At 52.1% G+C, this 22081-nt stretch overlaps 1 protein-coding gene across 1 annotated transcript in view; it reads right to left on the bottom strand.

The window, feature by feature from the left end:
- The window catches only part of IFT27 (intraflagellar transport 27), a 22143-nt gene extending 343 nt beyond the window's left edge, over nt 1-21800 (bottom strand). Inside the window, exons 1-6 of the mRNA XM_069082068.1 lie at nt 21617-21800; nt 10716-10795; nt 8727-8786; nt 7000-7059; nt 5073-5190; nt 4146-4255 (exon numbers count right to left, since the gene is read on the bottom strand). Coding sequence (XP_068938169.1) covers nt 4146-4255; nt 5073-5190; nt 7000-7059; nt 8727-8786; nt 10716-10795; nt 21617-21650 — 462 coding nt within the window. The 5' untranslated portion in view covers nt 21651-21800. The remainder of the gene's footprint in view (nt 1-4145; nt 4256-5072; nt 5191-6999; nt 7060-8726; nt 8787-10715; nt 10796-21616) is intronic.
- Nucleotides 21801-22081: the final 281 nt, after the last annotated feature.

The raw sequence follows: 22081 nt of genomic DNA on the forward strand, positions 1-22081 counted from the left end.
GGGGGGGAGCGCCATGGAGCCTCTGGGGAAGGGACAAGGTGTTTCCAATGAAATGGCGGCTCTGCAGATGCCAGTATGGCTCAGGAGGCTCCAGTTGGGAGGAATGAGCCAGGACATGGCGTCCAAAACCCTGGGTCCTTGTCTGAGATGGCAGGAGTGGGCCAGACGCCCCAGGATCCTTTCTGTTCTAAATCCTACAAACTAAGGACTCCAAGTTCAGCATTCTTCCCTCAGAGATTAAGAAAATCTCCCAAAATCAAAGCCCCGAGTGGGCAAATAATTTAGAGCCTAGAATGCCTAGAGTTGGAAGGGGAGGAAAGGAAAGAGAATAAGCATTTATACAGCACCAACTGTGTGCCAGACACTGTCCTCAGTGCTTGTAAATAGCCGAGGCTGGATTTGAACTCAGGTCTTCCTGACTCTGGACCCAATGCTCTGTGCACGCACCTAGGCTCCTCTGACCTAGAAGAGCCCTTAGGAACCACTGTGGGAGCTTAAATCACTTCAAATGAGTGACTTGTCCAAGCTCCAGCTTTGGCCGAGTACCCAGATGTTGTCCCCATGCCCGGTCATCTTTATGCCAGCCCACGCTGGGCGGACAGGCAGCGGGGAAGGACTAGGGGATGGCCAGCGGGAGCTCACAGGACAAGGCAGTGAGTCCCCATCCGCTGCAGGCACAGCAGTGCGAGTGCAGAGCTTTAAGGAGCCCGTGGAGAATGGCTTCTCTGCCACTTGCATACCTGCCAAAATCACAGAGGCTCGTCTACCACTGGCCAGATGGAAAATGACAGAGTTATGATGGAGGGACAAGTGATTACTCAGCAGTCCCTGGGCTGGTTACAAGTGTGCGGTGACCCCAGATGGCAGTCATCTGAGGGTCAGCTCCCCAGCTCAGCCCACGAGCCAAGGGCCTGGCCAGCACTGCCCTTTGCCCTCACGCTGCCCGGCTTTTCCCTGGCTGCACCTCCAGAAAGCGTGACCCCTTGGGCCAGCTAATCCAACTCTCTGGGCAGCCCCCACCCTGGGGTTAAGTGACCACAAGAAGAATCCACCATCTGCCCTGGACTGCCCCCCTCCATACTGCACTTCTACCCTCCTGATCTGAGCACAGCAACCAGAGTAACCCTGCCAGTGCTTGTGGGCATGGATGTTCAGGGGGTCAGCCCCACAAATCAACTACCAAGCAAAAACTGCCCCCCAGACCCCTGCCCAGGGTCTTCCCTCCCACCTTTTTTCCCCCACCCCTCGAGGGCAGAGACCTTCACTTTCCTGTTCATGTTCTCAGCCCTTAGCATACTGCCTGGCCCATTGTGGGTGCTTAATGAATCCTCCCTCCTGCTCTCTTCCTTCTTTCTTCCTTTCCCTCCCTATCACTTTTCCTCCCTTCCCCTCCTCTCCTCTTTTCCCCTCTCTTATCCTCCCCTCCTCTCTCTCCCCCTCTCCCCTCCCCTCATCTTCTTTCCTCCCCTCTCCTCTCCTCTTCTTCCCTCTCTCCTCTCCTTTCCGCCTCCAAGAATCTGAAACCTAATACAACCCCGAGAGGCAAGCACTTTTCAAACAGACGGTCTCAGTCTCTGGCACAGAAGCCGCTTTACAGTGCTTCTTCAGGGAATGGATGTGAACACGAGTGATATAGCCCATGAACAGAATATTCGTGAAACACGTGTAAACTGAATCATGTTTTCCATGTTTCTATTTAGAGGGCTTCTGGGGTGAATTCCCCAATAAAACAAAGAACTCTCTGGAAGGTGAATGACTATGTGATGATGGGGCTTCATGCAGTGCGGAACATCCCCTCCATCCCTGGAGACACTGAGGCAGTCTCTGCCACCATGCAGTGTCCAGGGGGCAGCTGGGACATATGCAAGAAGCTGGGCCAGATGGGCAGCTGCTGAGGCACCTCCTGACTCCATCCTGGGAGCTGGACCAGTGCACCCTGTAGTGCAGAGGGAGCCTGTGACCTTCGACCTCCAAAACACCTCCCTTAGAGGCAGATTATTCCCCTTAAACACTCCAACTTCCCTTTCACAAGAAGGATTGGGATTCTTGGTCCATAAACGTATCAAATTCCTTTTTGAACCTATCTGCATTTTGAAGTCTACAAGCTCTTTGGGGGATGAAGTCCCTCCATTTATTGCCTTTTCTGCAAACAAGTGGTTCCTCTGATATGGCCTAAAAGCTGCCAGTCTCCTCCTCCTAAAACCAAGAGTAAAGGCCCTAGAGCATCAAGGAAGCCACAGCGGAATTGTCCTTACAAGAAACCTTCCATGCTCCGGCCAGGGGCTAAAGTCTGAGGACTTGAGTTCAAATCCTGGTGCTGTTACGTACTCTCTGGGTCTCAGTTTCCCCATCTGTCCTCCAGCTCCAGCAGTGACCTTACAAACTCTGGGGATGGGGCAGCCCCTTTCCCTGTTAACCCCCACTCCGTGGTCCTGGTTCTTCTCCAGGGATAAGCACAAGTTGTCTGCGGCTAGCATTTCACTTAGCAAGGAGGTAACAGGCAGCCTGCCTGACAGAAGCCGGGCTTGGCTTCAAGATTTAGCCACGTCTCCCACTGCCCTGGGTCCTATTTCCTGTGAATCAGCCTTCCCTGACCAGCTCCAGGGGCTTCTTCTGACCTTCCCAATGCAGGTGGGATCAGTTACCTCCATACACTTCAGGGAACATGCTTCCCCACCTGTCTACAACTCTCCTTTATCAGCATCAATATAAAAGGAGCAGCGCCTGAAGAGGGTGAAGACACCTGGTCCAGGGGCCTCCCCATCACTGCCTTAGGAGATGATCTGAATTGCTGAGGTCAGCCAGGAGCTCCAGGGCCTAGGGGATCCTGGTGCAAAGGCAGGCTAGATTGAGGGGCAGGACACCTTCATTCATTCATATGAGCCTGGATCTAGAGCTGATGGTGACCTGAGAGGCCACTGAGTCCAACCCTGACTCCAAATGTGTCATTTTACAGATGAGGAAACTGAGATGCTGGGTCACACAGCGAGAAAATGTCTGAGGCCAGATCTGAGCCCAGCTCTCAAAGTCCAGTGCCCTGACCACAGGGCCACACAGCTATGCACTCAGACTCTGGCAAGGTGCTATGTGTGATACGAAGGGGTCAGGGACTAGTGACTGGGCCATCCAGGGAGAATGAATGATCTCCTAAGGAAGCTAGATAGTATGAACAAGACTCCCCAAGGGGTTGTCTATTATAGGGAATGCATTCCCTGCAGGGAGCCAGGGCATCTTCGATACGAGTGGTGTTAACCCCGGGAGTAAGCATCAGAGGCAGGGTTTGGAGCCATGTCTCCTGACACTCTGTCCACTGGACTACAGAGGCACGGTGAGTGGGGCAGGGGCCAGGCCCAGCCTGCCTCTTCTGCCTCGGCTGATTAACACCTGTGCTGGCTTCGGGCAGGGGGATTCCGATTTGTTCATTACAGACAGTCCCCTCAGGACCTCTACAACACTGTGTTAGCTCAGACTTACTCGACGTTCTTGAAGCCATGAGAATTGGATTTTTTAAATCATCATTGATACTTTCTACACATTCTGATGGACTTCTTCACCCTGACTGGTTGAAATATTTCAACTCTCTGAGTCTGTTCCCTTATCTGTAAAATGAGGTTGTTGGATCAGATGAGCTATGGGTCCATGAAGCTGATAAAGGTGCCAGCCAGCCAGCCCAATGCTGGCATCATGCCCCACATTTCTGCTGAAGTAAGAAGGCACTGATGGGGGCTTGTGGCCCCAGTGACCTTCTCTCTACAGGGAGGGAAAGGCTAATGATATTCACAAGGTGGGGGAGAGGGGCACAGCAGACGAACTACTGTCCATCAAGGGCTGCCTGACTGTGAGTTGGAAGGAACAGTTTTAGAATGGGAATAGCTTGTTTCTGTTCCTGTCTTTCTGCTGGGGCACTCCAGAGGGCGGCCCCATGAGGCCTAAGGGGGAGCAGGAGGGAGGCAGATGCTGGCTCTGGCCTGAGAAGAGAATGTCTTCAGTTGGAATGGAGGCCTCCAGAGGCCAGGGGCTTCTGGCTTGGAGGGGCTCTCTGTGGGGCAGCCTCCCTGGAAGGGGCTTGCTCTGGCGATCCCCCCACAGAGAACCGGGGCACCCCAATAAATGCCGGCTGATGAGCAGCTTCAGAAGATACTTACAGTGGACGTTTCGAAATATTCCAGGCCGTGGCTCCCAGCCCATTCTCGGGCTCGACTAGCCTCCACCACGCGCCTGCCAGCCAGGTCAGTCTTATTCCCCACTAAAACACCTGCGCAGGGGAGAGGAACAAACACGATTCAGTGACGGGGGGTAGCAGCAGAACAGTGCAAGGAACATGAAGGCAAACTTTCCCAGGCGTGAGAAGTCTAGCATGAGACTAGTACAGGGAAGGCAGGGTTGGGACAGTCAGACAGCCCAGCGACTCCCAGATTAGCCATGTGCTATCTGGGTGACCTTGGATAAGTCCCCTCCCTGCACAAAGTCTGTTTTTTTTTTTTCATTTCTAAAATGGGGATCATAATGCTTGTACTACAGCACTAGAGAAGAGTGGGCTACTACCATTACTATTCTGAGCACAGCTGCCTTTATAAAAGGCAGGGAACACAAAGATGCAAAACCCAGCAGATTCTCTCCCTGGCCCCAAACGGCTGAAGACAAGCATGCTTTGCATTTGTCCTTTTTTCTCTGTATTTGGTGTTTGTCTCTAGACCACAATCCCCATAAGCAAAGCCCAGACCAGAGGCCTAACCTAATGCCCGAGCTGCTGGGGCCCCTCCCAGAATGCAGCTGGCATTTCTTTTACATTGACTTATCACGGGACTCGCTACCTCCCTGGGAGAATGCAGGCTGTAGGTGGGTGGGGAGGGCCTCATTCTTTGTTTCCATGTCCCTGCCAGGACCAGTGGCTGGCCCGTGGTGGATGCTCATTCACTAGACGTGGGCTCACCAGGCCTATCCCATCACCCATGAAGACACCCCAAGATCCCGTTCTCTTTTCTGGCTGCCACGCTCCCAATTCCTCTGCTTCTCATGACTCCACCCAAAAGCCGATGCTGGGAAGGACAAGGGTGTCTGCCATTTCCTACCTGGAAGAGAAGAGCCTTGAAGCTGGGCCCGAACCCTCTCCAGCCACTTGGCACAGTTACTGAAGGACTGCTCATTGGTCACGTCAAACACCAGACACAAGAGGTTGGGATGCTCCCACTGGGGAGAAGAAAAGAAAGCTGAATGAAAAAGCATTTACGCTGGCCATCTGTGGAGCCCCGTGCTGAGCTCTGCTGGTACAAATGGAGAAGACAGTCTCTGCCCTCAAGGAGCTTATGTTCTAAGGGCATTTCAGCCACAGGGTCAGAGGGAAAGGCCTAGGGGCCTCTGGGTGAAGTGGCAAAGCCGATGGCCATTCATCTTCTTTACTGGACAAACACAAGGTCAGGAGCAGTAAAGATAACTCTCAGACATCCAGCAACACTAAAAGACCTTAGAGAGGAAGGAGCCGTGTGAGCAGCGAGGAAACTGCAAAAGATTCCACAATTTAATGCAGCAGGACCCCATAACGAGGCCGCTGACCTCCAGCCTGGAGCGAGGTCTGTCAGCAATGTCAGGAAGGGTGTGGGGCCGAGCCCTGGCCTGTGGGCTTCTGACCCTTCACTGGTCCTGAGCAGGACCCGTGAGAAGCCCCAGGAAACAGGGACGAGGGTCCAGAGAGCCAGGCCTGGCTTCTGGACATTCTCCCTGCTGTGACTGCTGCCCTGGACTTCCTGAGGGCCCGAGCTGGAACCCTCCCATTTCTAAACTGTGTAACCTTGAACAAGGCCCTGCCCTACATCTCAGGAATAACGGCTGAGAGTGGATGGTAAGCCCTAAGACACTATATAGGCTGGGACACTGGATTAGATGGGGTGTGGGGGAGGGCAGGCACAAGTCTCACCTGACCCATCCTAGCTCTGTGAGCCTGAGGGAGTGCCTCCAGGCCTCAGTGCTGACCAGGGTGCTGACCTGCCCTGATCCGGGAATCCCCTGTATCAGCCCAATCCCAGGCCCTATCCTTGCCCTTAAAGCAGGGCATCAGCATCAGCTTCCACCGTCAGGGCCCAGAACAAAGGTGGCTGTCTGGCCCCCTCCCCAGGGTAGGCTAAGACAGCCCCCTACAACTCTGGTTCTGGGCAATCGCTAGCACCAGAGGAGCCATTTCTGGGGAAGAGGGCTGGCCTAAGGGGTGGAGGTCTGGCCAGGAAAGTGTGCCCAGCCTGAAGCAATCCCTGGAGGGCCAGGCCAAGGCACTCATAAACCAGACTAGCTGCGGCTCTGCCCCACCTTTACAAGGGGCTCTGTCTGTCCCAAGTGCTGGGGATGCAGACAGAGAGGACACAGGTCCTGTTCTCAAAGAGCCAGCACTCTAAGGGGAGAGAGGGGAGCACAGAAACCTGTACTCTGAAGGAGAGAGGTGAAGGAAAGAAGAGGTCCAGGGAAGGCGGTCCTGTGTGTGACCCACCCCTGGGCTGTAGAGCCCCCCAAGAGGGTCGGCAATAACAACCCTCCTCCTCTCAGTCTCCTGATTTCTAGCTAAAAGCCCCTCCCAGCCCCAATTAAGGCCTTCCCCACTCATTATTGCCTCTAGCCTGCAAAGAGCTTGTTCCCCTATCTCTGCTGGCTCGTTGGGAGCTTCTCAAGGGCAGGAACTATCTTTTACTCCTTTGTAACCCCAGAACTTAGCCCAGTCCTAGGCATACAGTAAGGTCCTAATCAATGTTGATTATTTATTAGTGAAAGAAGGTGCTGAGGGAGGTGGAGTAATTACCCCAAGGCATGCAGGGATGGAAGAGCTGAGGCCAGGCCTCGGTATCCCTGGGTCCCTCTGGGACGAGCCTGACCCCTCCCACTGGGCCACAAGGGTGCTGCCTGTGCACGGCCTTCTCTTGGCCGGTCTGCTACAGTGTGAGCTCTGGACACAGAGTCAGTGGGTGCTTCATGGGGCGAGTCTTAGGAATGGACACAGGGCTCTCAGCCATTTACCAGCTTCTCCAACATTTCTGAAAACAGCTCTTTGCCGGCAGAATCAAAGATGAAGAGTTCCTAGAAACAGAAACAAAGGCGTGTCTCAGCTCCTGTCATGAGGCTGCCCTGGGTTTGGGGGTGTGAGGTCAGACAGAGGGATAGGGAGGGGGACAAGATCAGGACTTGGGCACCCTCCCCACAAAGCATTCTCCCACTGACCAGAGCCAGACCCTCCAGGCACAGAGCAGGCCTTTAGCTGCTTTCGCTGAAAGGCCTCTTAGCCTTTTTTCACCTCCTTAGAAGAAGGCACCAACAGGCTTTAGAGGCAGAAACCCTGGTTCCAGTCTTTCCTCCAGCACAGGGGAAAGCATGGGTCAGCCACTCCTGCCTACAGACCCATGGGCGGCATCAGGAAAGGCTAATGCCTCCTCCCTGTGCAGCCTCAGAAGAGGAGGCAGAGACCATCCAGCGCCCCGGTTCTTAGCCTGGCAAATACCGGCATAGTTAAAACTGTAGCTCAGTAGGATTGGTTTCCTTTATAACTATGTTTTTTATTTTATGTATTTAAAAATGTGATTGTGAGGTTTTACCAGACTGACTGCCGAAGGAGACTAGGACACAAATAGGTGAAGACCCCCTGAACTAGCCCAGGGCTTCTGAAACTTTTTCCACTCATGACCCCACTCATGACCCCATATGGGCTCATGACCCACAGTATAAGAAGCACTGATCTAGCCTAAACCCCTCATTTTACAGATGAGGAAACTGAGGCCAGAGAGGGGATGTGACTGTCCTAGGCGGTCTCTTGGGTAGTAAACAGCAGAAGCCGGAGTCAGGAAGCCGGATTCAAGGCCCGGCCTCCTGACTCCAGACTGAGCTGGACTTACACCAAGCTGCTGCTCTGGGCCTCGGAAGGCTGGGACTGAATGGTCACTAACACCTCTTCAGCCCCCATTCCAAGCTGCCTCGTCATGGCTGGCAGGCAGGTGACTCTGGGCTCTGCTTGGTCTGAGGCCCCTCATCTGATAGGAAGCCCAGGGAGGCAGAGAGTCGAGGCCACTGCAGCTGTGAGGATGGCTCCAGGACACAGAGAAGAATCAGAACCCTTTCAAGTCTCGAGTTAAGTGAGGCCCTGTGAGTAAATGTGTGCACACAGCACTAGCCAGGCTGACCAAGGTCATTTTGCCCCTTGCTCCCAAGGAAATCCCCATGGCACAACACCAGTTCTTTGTCAGAGGAATGATCTGCTGGGCCGTCTGTGAGTCTTCCAAGGAGAGTGTTGGTTTCTGGGGCAGCTGAGGCTCGGACTCAGAGGCCGGCCGGTTCTTCCAGCACCGAGGCACCTGATCAGAAATCTGGATATGTGCAGGCTGCATGAATTTTTTACAATTACAATGACTAATTAACCCAAGCCTGCTAGCATTACACCTGGTGTCAGCAAGTTACACAACAGTAGCCTGTGAGGGTCAGACCCTCCTGCCCTGCCAGGACATGGATGTTTGCTAATTAGGTAAATTTTGTTTTAATACAAATCTCAGGCAGGTGGTGGCTGGAGGTCAGGCAGGCTGTACGATGGACCTCTAGCTTGGAGATGATTTCCTAAAACCAGTTTCATGACCTGGCTTCCAAATGCTGGCAAATATCCAGGCCAAGAACTAGGAAGCCGGTGACCAACTGAGATTTGTGGGCCTGACGAGACAAGGTCTGCACGGCTCTTGGCATGTCACGGCGCAGGCAGGACTTACCACACTGTCATTAGTGTCAGGAACCGCCAAATGCTTCACCAGCAAATCCACCCCTGTTGTCTGCCAATGAAAACCAAGGATTAGCAGAAGAAGGCTCCAGAGGCATGTGGGATGAGGGTGCAGCAGGGAATGGGGTGGGGGTGGGATGACAGTCTGCAATGAGTGAAGGAATGAGTGGGGATGCTCTTCCTCTCAAAGACTGCAGGCACAAGGGGATTGAGAAAGACCTTCCCCAAGTTCAAATTCTGGAAGCAGGGGTCACAGAGGCCTTCTCACCTCCAAGGAAACTGTCACCACCATGATCCTTGGGGCTGACAGCAGCCTGCTCCATGGAGGGCGGGGGAAACAAAGAAAGTGGGGGCCATTGACCATGGGACCTCAGCCTCTCCTGGGGACCCACCTCCCTACTTCTTTTAGCCTTTTAGGCCGTTCTCCATGCTAGCAGGGGATGGCAAGGTTAGAAGACATGGGACCTTCGCCACCTACAAGGACCCTTCTGAGAGGTGGCTCTCTGGTCATGTCAAATGGGGTCAGGGTCCGCGCTGCCCCCGCCCCCTCACCCCACAGGGTTGTTCTTTTGAAAACTGTACAGAGTTATACAAACGCTTATTGTTGTCATTATTCTGGGGCTGGGGCCAACGAGGTCAATCTAGGGGATTGCGAGGAATCTCACATGTGCCTCGGGTGAAAGCAGCCAGGCTGTGCAGTGGGCAGAGTGCAGGGCCTGGGGGCGGGAAGACCCGATTCAAGTCTGGCCTCAAAACACGGAGCGGTTCTGTGCCCTGGAGTAAGGCCCTGTCAGCTTCCTCATCTATAAAATCTCCCCCCGGGGCTGGTGTGAGGGCCAGACGAGGTCCTGTTTGTAAAGTAAAGCGCTCTCTCTGGCTGTTACTGCCTCTCTCCTTTCTGGCCTCACTTTCAGAAGAGGGAGCCCAGGTTACAGAAGAGAAAACCTGCTGGCATCACTCTCAGCCCCGAGCCTCTCTCAACACATGACCCATCTTCTCATTTTCCCGAGGTCAACATCAGCTGTGCAAAGCTTCTTCCTCTCCCTTTCTTCCCTCCCATCTCAGAGGGTGAGGTGGCCCTCCTCGGTGCCCATGTGCACCCCTCCACAGGTGCCCTAGATCCCACCCCTCCAGTCTCTGCCAAACCTTGGCTCCATGATGTTCTCTCTCTCCCCCTCCTCCTTCTCTCTCTCTCCTTCTCCCCCCCTCCTCTCTCTCCCTTTTCTACCTCCCTCCTCTCTCTGTGTCTCTCTTTTTCTCTCTCCACCCTCTCCCTCTTTCTTCACTACTCCATGCTCTGCCCTCCCCAGATGGCTGGAAGTTTTGGAGTCATTCATAATTCTTCCCTCTCTCCCACAAGTGATCTGTCACCACATCCTGTTGTTTCCCTGTCTGTGCTTCACACTGGGGCCACAATGAGGTGCCTAACATTGTTTGTGACCGTGTCCCTGACCTGCTCATAAGCCTCTGGTGGCCCCACTGTCCCCAGGAGGGACCACCTGTCTGGATGACCCACAGTCTATGCCCCCTATGCATTCTCTTCTTGGCTCCAGGCAGGCCCCCCTCTTGATTTCATGTCTACTCTTATGTCATTCCGACAATGGACTGGTAACTGTCTGCCCCTTCTCAGTACTTGATTTTCTAATTTTTATTACAGTTATTTGTGGATATCTCTCGGCTCCCTAAGTGACTGTTGGCTCCTTGAAGGCAGGGGCTGGCCTTGGCATGGAGTGGGCACATGCTAAATGCAGACTGCATGGGCCTCATTGCATGATACTTCACATCACAACTAAGACACTAGTCAGATCTGTAAATACCACATTATTTGAGACCTTTTGGAAAACATGATCGCCACTGGGCTATTGACGTGGCTCTGGCAGGCCTGATTTTTGCTGGTTTCTATCAGGGTTTTCTCCTCTTTCTTCACATCCATCATTACTCTCTAACTCGGGTCAGGGGCTGCCTTAGGACGGACACTCACCAACGTGTAGTTCTTTTGGAAATGGGCCCCGTCACTGCGGAACATCTGAGCTAGGGCGCTCTTTCCCACTGCGGCATCACCTAGGAAGTCAAAGGAGCAGAACAAAAGCTTTAAGCCCCGGACAGCCTTGACCTTTCCTTCCCTTAAACAAATGATTTGCCTTCAGCCCGGGAACTAATACCGCCAAGGGCTATAGGAAAGAGACGTTCCAAATGTCCATGGTAATTTACTAAAAGGAAAAAGGTTATCGTTAATCGAGACATCCAACATCCCCAGGACGAACAGCCTTGGGAACGCAACTTCCACTTGTTTACAACAAGTCGGCCAACAAGCATTCATTAAGCTCCTACTGTGTGCCAGGCATTGTGTTAAGCATTGGAGACACAAAGAAAGCAAAAGCCAGTCCTGTCCTCAAGGAGCTCCCAGTCTGATGGACGGTTCTTTCGATGGCGCTTCTCTAAAGCAACCAGCCAACAACTGTGTAGGGACAGACCGCGGGGCCACTGTGGAGTTTCCTCTAAGGCAAAGTGGCACAGGAGAAGGGAAGCTCCCTGAGTGCAGCGCAGCACCGCACCAAAAGCTTAAACAGGAGCCAGCAAGGACGGGCAGCCCGGCCACCCCGTCACGGTTCTGACCGCCTCATGACGACGACGCTGCTACTTCCGTTAGCCACCCGACCAGGCAGGGGGTCTCCACCTCGGCCACATAGGCTGGGTGACCACCTCTCTCGGGGCCTCATTTCTGCAAGCTCTACAAGGAGAGGGTGGGCCTCGAGGACCCAGGCCAGCTGCAGGATAAGCGCTGAACTCACTGACAGAGAGCCTGATTCACACTCCAGCTCTGCCATTCGCTACCTGTATGACCTAGGGCAAGCCACACAATGTCTCTGGGCCTCAGTTTTCCCAACTGTCACATGGGGATAATAGCACCTCACAGGGCTGTAGGAGGGAAAATGTTTTTTAACTTCCAAAATTCTACAGAAACGATCCTATAAATTAATTTGGCCAGGGGAGGAAGCCCATGGTCTTTCAAAACCAAAAGTCAGCCACGCAGCTTTGGGAAGCCCATTTTCAAGTGATCTCCAAGCCTGTCACCGTCACTGTTCCGTCCCTGCAGAGGCTGCTCGTCTGACTCCACTCGCAGCTGCTCATTTTGTTTCGCCAAACTCACCTCACACCTACTGAGATTGATTTTCTCAGCTTTCCTTGTTACTTGATAGCACCATAAATTGGTGCCTCAAAACGAAAAGGGCTCTGGCACCGAGTTCACCCTGAGAGCCACAGACCTGACGCAGGTGAGCCTTGGAGGAACTGAATTCCTCTTGCTCCGACCTCGGCCCGCCCTCAAGGGTGCCGGTGTCTGTGCCCAGCTTTTATTTCCCTTTCCCCTCCCGCCTTCACCATGGATGGCTGGCCTGTCCTGGGACATCCCAACTGCTTTCATTCTGCATTATCTTCTCCTCTCAAAGAGCCTGTTCATTGATTCCCACTGTAACACCTGGCTCTCTGACAAAACCACCTGCTTCCTCAGCCCCTTGGTCTAAGACCAAATCATCTTCCTTCTGGCTCGCCATACTTGGGGCCCTCTCTTCACCTTCACTCCCCACAACGCAGACTGCCCTGGACTGACCCGGCTACTCATTCTCAGGCCTCTGCTCCCTCCTGACTTCCTCCCCATGACAAAAGCCTCTTTGAAAACAGGTGCTTGACTACTAGACCGGCTGGGGCTCAGTGCTTCAGACCCAAGTTTCCTCTTTCCTCCACTTCCCAGAACAGAAGCACTACCCGGCCCTCTCCCCATTGGCCCCTGTGGGAGCTTGAGTTGAGAGGCAGAATCTTAGGCCATTCTCCGGTCTGGATAAACTGTTCTGAGCCTCTGGATATCTTCTCCCTGGCCCTCCCCCGGTCTGGACGCCCCAGCTCACTGGCATCTCTGCCTGGCACATGCTCCTCCCCTCTCTCAGTCTACTGAATTTCTAGTCACCACTTAATGCCCAACTCAACTGTCCCCTCAGCCTGCCCTGATGTCCGCAGTCAGGGCAGTTCTTCCCTCTCGCACATCTAAAGAGTGTTTGGCTCGGCAACTCTCCAATGCGTTAATCACTCATTGTAGGTATTGTATGTTGTATTACTCTACTAGACTGTAAGCTACATGAGGGCAGGGGCCACATCTCTGCCAGCTCCCTGCTCATAATGTGTCTTGGTTGTTGTAGTGGGAAAGCACTCCACCGAGGAGCCAGGAGCCCTGGATTGGAGTCCTAACTCTGAGGCTTACTGGCTGCGAGAGCACAGGTACATACATCACTTAACCTACCTGAGACTCTATTTCCTTGTCTATGAAGTGGGAATAATTACAGCTGAACTCGCAACCTGACATCGTTGTGAAGAAAGCAGTTTGTAAACCTTTGGGCACTTGATAAAGGTGAATTCAATTTTAAGGAAATGGGTATGTTAAGCTTGGATAAGAAGTGACTTGGCAGGGGGAACATGGCTTTTATCTTCAAATATCTATTTTTTTTTTGGAGGGCAATTGGGGTTAAGCAACTTGCCCAAGGTCACACAGCTAGGCTTTGTGTGTGTGTGTGTGTGTGTGTGTGTGTGTGTGTGTGTGTGTGTGTGTGTGTGTATCTGAGGCCGGATCCGAACTCAGGTCCTCGTGACTCCGGGGCTGGCATTCTACTCACTGCGCCACCTAGCTGCCCCATATCTTCAAATATCTAAAGGGTTGTTAAATAGGGGAGGGATTTATTGACTCTAGGACCTCAGAGACTAGAACCAGGCCTGATGGAGGAAAATGATAAGAAAGCACAGGTTTCGGCTCAATAGCCACAATATAACTATCAATAGCCCACTATTAGAGTTGTCAAAGCATGTCCAGGGAGAGCCTAGATGACCTTCTGTTGGCTCAGCCAGGAAAGGACAAATGCAGCGAGGTGGGCTTTGGATGAGGTGCCTTTCTGATGATTCCTTGTACATCTGACATTCCATGATAGCTGGGATAGAGCTCACTTGGTATTAAGCTAATGAGGAGCAAATCAAGGAATCCTGTGGCCTGGGGCTCTCTTAACTTCCCTAGATAGTGTGGACACTTCACAGGAGGCTCTGGGAGTCAGGAATTGATACACAATGGCCGACTGTTATGTCAGCAATGGCACATCCTCATGGCGCGTTCTGACAGGCCTTGTGACTTTCGTTCTACTCCAAACAAGCCCTTGGCTTTTCTTGGGTGTAAGGGCCCCTACAAAGTTTCTGTTCCAGCTGGCTTCCTGCATGGATCCTGCTTTCAGTCACTCACTAAGAGATCACCAGGGTTTACAGAGAACAGATTGTGTGGAGGGTCCAATGGAAGGAGTCAAACCCACAGTCACAAAATGACTTAGAAGTACATCTGTGGAGGAACAAGACAAGTGAAAACTCAGCTGGTCCAATCAGAGACTCTAAAGGCTTAAGTCAGTGCTGTGGAAAAGAATGAGCTGTCAGGTGGATAAAGCATGAGGGGCTGGGGCAGAGCATCTGGGGCGGATGGAAGAAGGAACAAACTCCCACCCAGAGCCAAGATTGCAATGTGGGTGGGTAGAGTGGAGACCATCAAGCCAGCTGGAGGAACTGGATGATGCAGTCAGTGACCTGAGGGTCACAGAGCTGGCAGTGACAGCCATGGTGGGGGACAGAGAGGCTGGGACATTCCCTGCTGGTCTTGTTGGAAATGCTTTCTTTGCTCAGAAAGTGGAGGGTGACATGAAGTGCTGCTCTTCTGAGTCTTTTTGACCGATGAGGAAGAGTCATGTAGGGAAAGAAAAGTGATGGGTTCTTGAGAGGAAGGAACATGCCTCCTTCAAGCTTCAGATGACCAAGGGTAGAAATGCTGGGCAGAGAGGGTTTTGGACCCTCACCTAAACATTAGCACTGTTTACGTCTGAAAATTCAGAGATGAGAGGTTCCTGGGATCCTTCGGTAGAGTCTCTGAAAGAAAGTCAGTACAGGAGGGATGGGGATCCTTTTTTTTATTATTATTTTTGGAGGGCAATTAGGGTTAAGTGACTTGCCCAAAGTCACATGGCTAATTAAGTGTGTCAAGTGTCTGAGGTCAGATTTGAACTCAGGTTTTCCTGACTCCAGGGCCAGCGCTCTATTCACTGTGCCACTTAGCTGCCCCAGGGAGGGGGATTCTTAAAGATAAAATTCTGCCCAGACACGTCTCACTGATGCCAATCTTCATTCCAATCAAGAGGAGGGGGAGGGGTCTAAAGAGAAGGATGTAGCTAAAGAGGGAGCTCTTTAAATACACTTGAATTTTGAAAAGGACTTATAAAAGAGAGAGAAGTGAGAGCTGGCACCTGAGGACAAATACTTAAAAATGGCAAAGTCCTCCCATAAGAACAGTGTCAGGAAGGCTAAAGCCCAACATGAGCACATGAATGCAATAAATGCCAAAGACAACAAAACAGGGCTATTTTTGGACTAAGAAGAAGATTAAGGAAGAACTAGGCCTCCCATTCCCCTTATCCCCCCATACAGTGGGGATGGGAAGTTGATGGCAAGTGACAGAGACATACAAAACCCCTCAAATCCTATTTTCTCTGTGGTTTCTCTACTGGGGAGAGAAAGACAGAACCAAGGTGGTATAAAGGGACCTGAAATCCAGGAAAAGTAATGAGGGGAGAAAGCATTGTTTTGCCCCTAAAAGAGAGTAAGTCACCTGCTCTGATACAACTACATTCCAGAATAACTCAAAGAACTTGCAAATGTTTAAAAAGTCAATAATGAGCTTTGAGGAATCACTGTAAAGAGAAGGAGATGCTACGGGAATGGAGAAGACAATTTTGTAATTTTGAAAAAAGAGAACATTCATCTGTCCATTCTTTAAACTGAAGTCCAGAAAGACTAATACAATTTCCTTATAAAATTCTGACAGGGATGGTTTGTGAGCACTTTGAAAGGAAGGGGTGATCACTAAGAGCCAGCATGGGTTGACTAAGATCAAGTTAGGTCAGTCTAACTTCAACAAGATTACTATACGTAGATTTCAAGTCAAATATATTGGAATTTCATCAAGTCACTTAATAAAATACTTAATTATATTCCAGCTTATAAGAGGGGGTATAGATTAGACGCCAGCATGGATGGGTGGATTTGGAGTTGGCTGACAAAGGGAGGCTTCTGCAAACCCTGCTGGGCAGATTCCATGATTTCTTCAACCCTCAATTCTTCCTCAGGTAAAGAATGAATTGTGGGGAGGCAATCAAGATGGGTGTTTCTTCTATATGAGAAACCAGTCCAACACCTGAAGGAATTACTCTTACTCTGCCTAGGTGATCTTGGGTAAACCACTTCTTTCTGGGCCTCAGTGTAGACAAGATGTCCTCTGGAGTCCTTTTTATCTCTCTCTGTGATCCTATGAGAATGGAGGGACTTCTCTATTGAAATGCCCTGGGGTTCTCCCCGACCATGTCTGTGCAAGAATTTGTCACTGGGTTGAAGGCAAAGCTGCCCAGCTGTTTTCTCTGTATTGATTAATCCACCTCTTGAGTACTGGGTCCAGATATAGGCCCTGAATCTCAGAAGGGATACTGGCAAGCTAGAGTGCACACATGGAAGGGTCTTCAAAGAGGAAATAGATAATAAAAACAATGACATAAGATGAGCAGAAGGAAGGAGAGAGGCAGTGTGACAGAGGAGATGAAGGGCACCAGGCCTGAGGTCCAAAGTCCTAGACTGAAATCCCAGCTCTGCCCCTTCTCACTCAGGTGACTCTGGGCAGGTCACCTCCCCTCTGAGCCCTTGTTTCATCTATAAAGTGAGAGGGATAGAACAGTTGATCTGGTTCCTTCTAGGATGAACACTGTGTAGTTCTATAGGTGGAGAAAGGGAGGATTTTTCAGTGTTCAGACATTTGAAGATCTTAGTTCGTCTTCCTATGGCAGAGGGATTATCCCATGCTTTGGAAGGCATAACTAGGAGCAGAAGAAAGGGGGACGGGGCCGATTTTGGCTTAGCAAAAGGAAACATGTTCTAACAATTAGAGCTGGGAAAAAATGGAATGGATTTCCCGGGGGGAAGGGTAGCGAGTTCCCTAGCACTCTAGGTGTTTGAGCAGAAGCTTTTATTAGATATATTGTAGATGTAATTTCTTAAATTTGCCCAGAGGCTGGATTAGATCCATAAGGTCCCCTCCAACGGTAAGAATCTAGTTTCCAGGCTTATTAAAGACAGGAATTTTGACATATGTTATGAGGCAAGAGAAGGGCAAAATTTTGACATGGAGAGGGAGGAAGGATTGACAGTCTACCATAAGGGGTAATTTTGTCGGCTGGGGCAGAGCATGAATCACATCCTTAAATAAACTTTTAAAGATAAATTCAGTTGGTGGGGGGGAAGGGAGGTGGCTGAAGAAAGCAGGGTAGGGCTCCCCTGGGGTCTGGATGCTAGATGAGGTAGTACCATCAGGAAGCTTCCTGTAGTAACTAACTGCTCTTGCTAAGAAGGTGCTAAGTCCTCGCAGACCTTATAAACTGTCCCTGGGGAGGAGGGTCACATCTAGTCAGCCCACTCCACCCTGTGACCAGCGCCGAGGTCACCAAACATCCATTCTCCATCCTCATCGACCCGCTTACGACACTTGACATTCCTTGAAGCTCCGCCCTTGGTTTTGATGCCATGGGACCTGAGTTCCAATCTCACCTGATACTTGCCTTTGTGACCCTGAACAAGTTGCTTAACCTCTTTAGGCCTCATCTGTAAGAAGGGAAGTGGGGCTGGGGTACATGGGGTCTCTCTGAGGCTCGACACCCATAATCCTCTGACCTAGATTCCTTCCTAGATTTTGTCCCTAGACTTTTGAGTCCTAGACTCTCCTCTCTTCCCTTTTGGCCTCTCACCTTCCTGAGTTCCTAACTCTTCCCTCAGGTACAGTTTACTAGTTGATTCTCAAATCTTTCTCTTTAGGCCAGTCTCCCCCCATCCTCCTCTTTTCCAATGGCCTGCTGGTCATTTCCACTTACATGTCAGGCCTTCCCCTCTGCACTTTAACACATCAAAAACCTCATCACCAAGTGCCATCGCTTCCCTCCCGAAAAACGGCCATTTCCTGCTGACTTGCCCCTTTCCACTAATGACCCCTAGCTCAAACCTTCAGTCATCTTGGATTTCCCTGGCTCATTAGGCACTGATCCTTGTCAGGTCTTCACAGAATCTTACCTCTATGTCTTTCTTCCTATTAGTGGCGCCAACACTCTGGTTGGGGCCTTAGCACCTCATTACTGGATCAGTCCTGCCACTCACCCCGAGTCTTGCCAGATTCAGCTTCCTCAAACACCACTCCCACTCTGTCACTCCCTGCTCAAACCTTTCAAACGCTGCCCACTGTCTCTACGACTTCTTCCCTTGGCATTTAAGATCCTTTCCAATCTGTCCATAAACTCTGTGGCCAATTCCAAGTCTTTTTCCTCCTTCCATAAACTCTCAGAGTCAAAATAGCCTCCACAGCGCGCTCTGGCTACTCTCCACACACCCCTCTCTGCTTCTGCTTTCTAAAGGATCACAGATTTAGAGATGGAAGGCACTTAAGGACTGTCTAGCCCCTACCCTCCTCACGTTACAGCTGAGGAAACTGAGGCTGAGCATGGTCAAGGGACATGGTCCCAGTCTGCTCTGCTGCTGTCTCTCCGGCCTCTCAATTCCTCTTCCTCCTGTGACTCCCCGGGCCATCCTGAACGACTTCCTCTCTGCTCCTCGACTAGCCACATTCTCTGTGCAGCCAGGCACATTTGGGCCAATGGAAGGGAGAACGTCCTACCATCCTGGGCGATCCCAAGTGGAATGGGCCCCTCCCTACCTTCTCCCCCCAGACCCCAGCAAGCATCACCTGTCCAGACAGGGTCAGGAGAGACCAAGATTCAGATGAGCAGCAGCATGTGAATGATGATGAATCCTGGCTCTGACAGTCACTGTCGGTGGGATTTGGGGAAATCACTGAACCTTTCTAAGACTCAGCTAACTCACCTGTGAAGTGGAGCCAAGGAAAACATCTGGAAACTGTTATGTGCTCCATGATAATAACTATTGTTTACAGAGTGCCTACTGTGTGCCAGGCACTGCCAAGCCTCGACAATTCCCACCTCCTTTGCTCCTTACAACAGCCCTGGGAGGGAGCGGCTATGACCTAAGCGTCTGATGCAGGTCAAAATTCTAGAAGGAGAACATGGTACTGAGCCCCTCCCGTCCAAGAGGCCACCAGTGCCCAATGCCGAGAGCGTCCCTTCTGCCAATGCCACGCCAGTGTTTTCTGACTCCTTCCCTTCCCCTTCTTGCTCCCCAGCTGAGGAAAGCCATGTCTCCCTCCCCGGGCTGTTGGGTCCTTTTACCTGGGCCTCTTAGATCTGTCAGTTATTTGGGCATGAGCCTTCCCCCGTATTAAACAGCATGCCCTTTCTGCTTCCCTGTGCTGGGCCACCAGCACCTAGAACAAGGCTCAAGCTTCATGTGGGTTTGTTAGGAGGGAAAGGACTTGATTCTCCCAAGGTGTATTTTTGATTCAGGGCCTGCTGTGTGCCCAGCACTAGGCCAGGTGCTGGGGGAGACACAGAGATGGGTGAACACTAGGTCCCTGCTCTCAGATGACTGACAGGATCCAGAGGTCATCCAGGGCCTTTCGGGGAATACTGGGGACCTGACCACAGGGAAGGCAGGAGCTGAATGCCTGGCATGATGAAGATCCAACACAGGCATTTCCCACCTCGCAAGGGGGTACCACACTGGGGAGAATGACAACTCTGTCTAATGTTGTGAGGTTGTGACCCCGCTGTTGGAGAGGAGGCAGACCAGAGGGCAGAGGAAGGCTCCCAGGATGTGAAGGCCCAGAACCCTCTGTCCCTTTCTGTGGGACATCGATGAGCCCAGGACTCTCTGCAGCCCTTTCTCACCCTAAGGTTCTATGAGAAGAAAGCTTGGTATGCAGGAAAGAGTGCTGACTTTGGAATCAACAGAGCCAAGTTCAAATCCTGACCATCACCCACTAAATCAGGGATCCTTCCTAAGAGCAAAAGGAATAAGGGAGGGTAAAGGAATGCTCTCTCGCTCTTGTAGCTGCCCCCAAATAGAATGGGCTGCCTCGGTGGGTAGGGACTTCTCTGTCATGGAATGTCTTCAAGCAGAGAAAAGATGCCCAGGTCCGAGTGGCTGCCTCTAACACCAGGCGTTTCCTGATCCGGCCCCTTGTCCACAGCCTCCCTCCCTCTTCCAACTCTGCCTTTCCTCCTCTGTGACAGGGCAGAATTGGGGGAGTCTGAGAACATGGGTGCATGATGTCTTAGGGCCCCAGATTCAGGCCTTGGTCACAGGCCATGGAGTCTAGACCTCTCATTTTAGAGGAGGAAACTGAAGGTCAGAGCAGACCCAGGACTTGACAAAGGTCACCTAGCCAGTAAGTAAGCGAGTGACCTGGGACTTGAATGCTGGGTGTGGCCTCTCACCTGTGCTCCTTCCATACCGTGATCCCCTCTCTGTGCCCTTTCCCTCGTCTGTAAAATGAGGTTGGGCCCAGATCTCTGGAGAGCAGGGAGCTGGGCTGGACTTTCACAGCAGAATGTCTGCTCCTGGAGGCCAGGACCAGACTCAATCTTACCCTGGCCATCTCAAGGTGTGAGACGAGAAGTCTCAGGGAAGGTGCTGTTGGGAGAGAAAACTGTTTGCTATCCTTGAGGAGTGCAGAGGCCCCAGGAGAAATAAATAAGCATGTCAGTAAACAGATTTTTAAAAGGTAAATAAAAGATAAAGGAAAACATAAATAAAAATATAAAAAGGCAAATAAAATAGTTATAAAAATAATAATAGTGATAAAAATAAATGGTTAAATAATCAAATGAATAGACATAAATAGGTAAACAAGCGTGTCAAGGTAGATAGATAAATATAAATAAAACATGAATAAACAGACAGATACAGACAGCAGTATGTTGTAGGTGCTTAATAAATGCTGAGCTAAATTTCGGAGCTGACTCGCAGCCCAGGCTGGCTGTGGGATCCTGGAGACGGTCAGGCAGGAGGGGAAGCTGTGGTGCAGTGGAGACAGCCCCGGAGCCAGCCGGGGGGATTCAGAGCCCCAGCTCCCCAGCCGGAGGGACCTTGGGGCCATCCAGTCCAAGCCCCTCCTTCTGTCCTTTTCACACAGAGGGTGGAATGACAGGGGGCGGGGGGAGCCTCATCTTGGGGTCCTCGCCAGACCTAAGGCAACAAGGGGCTATCGAGAGCCTTCGCCCAACCTCGTTTTACTGGCGAGGAAACTAAGGCTCAGAGAGGGGGCCTGATTAGCTGGTCGGGGCCACAAAGCAAGGAAAGGATGACCTGGGATCTGACCCCACCCCGGTCTGGGACTCCGTAACCTGCCTTGCCTCAGTTTCCCCCTCTGTCACGGGGCTGAGACTGGGCAACTTGGTCTCTGAAGCCCCCCCAGGACCGCTCCGTGCCTCAGTTTCCCACTCTGTCAAGGGGTGGGGCCAGGCGCTATGAAAGCCCCTCCTGCTCAGACCCAGGGCTCTTTCCATGCCTTAGTTTCCCCCTCTGTCAGGGGGCGGGGCCAGGCACCACGGGATCTAAAGCCCCTCCAGCTCTGACCCAGGACCTCTCCGTGCCTCAGTTTCCCCCTCTGTCACTGGGCTGAGGCTGGGCAGCTCAGCCCCTGTGGCCCCTCCAGGACCTCTCTGTGCCTCAGTTTCCCCCTCTGTCACGGGGCTGAGGCTGGGCAGCTTGGCCTCTGAAGCCCCCCCAGGACCTCTCCGTGCCTCAGTTTCCCCCTCTGTCACTGGGCTGAGGCTGGGCAGCTCAGCCCCTGAGGCCCCTCCAGGACCGCTCCGTGCCTCAGTTTCCCCCGGGGCCACGCCGTGACCCCCCCGACCCCAGGCTCACCTGCCAAGATGCACTTGGCCGCCAGCTTGACCATGCTTGCAGTTGGGGCGGGAGGCCGGGCCGGACTCGATGTCCCAGTCTCGATAGCCGCTCCGCTTTCTCCACCACTGCTTCCCTAGCAACGGAGCCTCCCTAACGACGACGCCCGACCGCCCAGCGCCTCCTGGTGCTCGCTTCCCATTGGCCAGGACGCCCGCCCTTCGTGTGCGCCGGTAGACGGGGCGGGGGAGGGAGCCGTACGTAACGTGAGGCGGGAATCTTCCTGCTTCATCTCAATTCGATCAACAACCTGCTCATCAAAACCACTCCATTGACTGAATGGTCAATGGTCTGTGTCAATCATTCCAAATTCTCACCCCTTTCAAGACCGGGACTCCACCCTCACCTCTTTTAGAGTCACCGGAAAAGAACCGTCAGGTTGGTCACCCTAGCAATTGGTGACGAAAACTCTTCTGATTGGCCAGA

This window comes from Petaurus breviceps, unplaced genomic scaffold, assembly GCF_028583685.1.
Source record: "Petaurus breviceps papuanus isolate PSGF00001 unplaced genomic scaffold, PetGlider_PUasm1.0 156, whole genome shotgun sequence".
Taxonomy (NCBI): domain Eukaryota; kingdom Metazoa; phylum Chordata; class Mammalia; order Diprotodontia; family Petauridae; genus Petaurus; species Petaurus breviceps.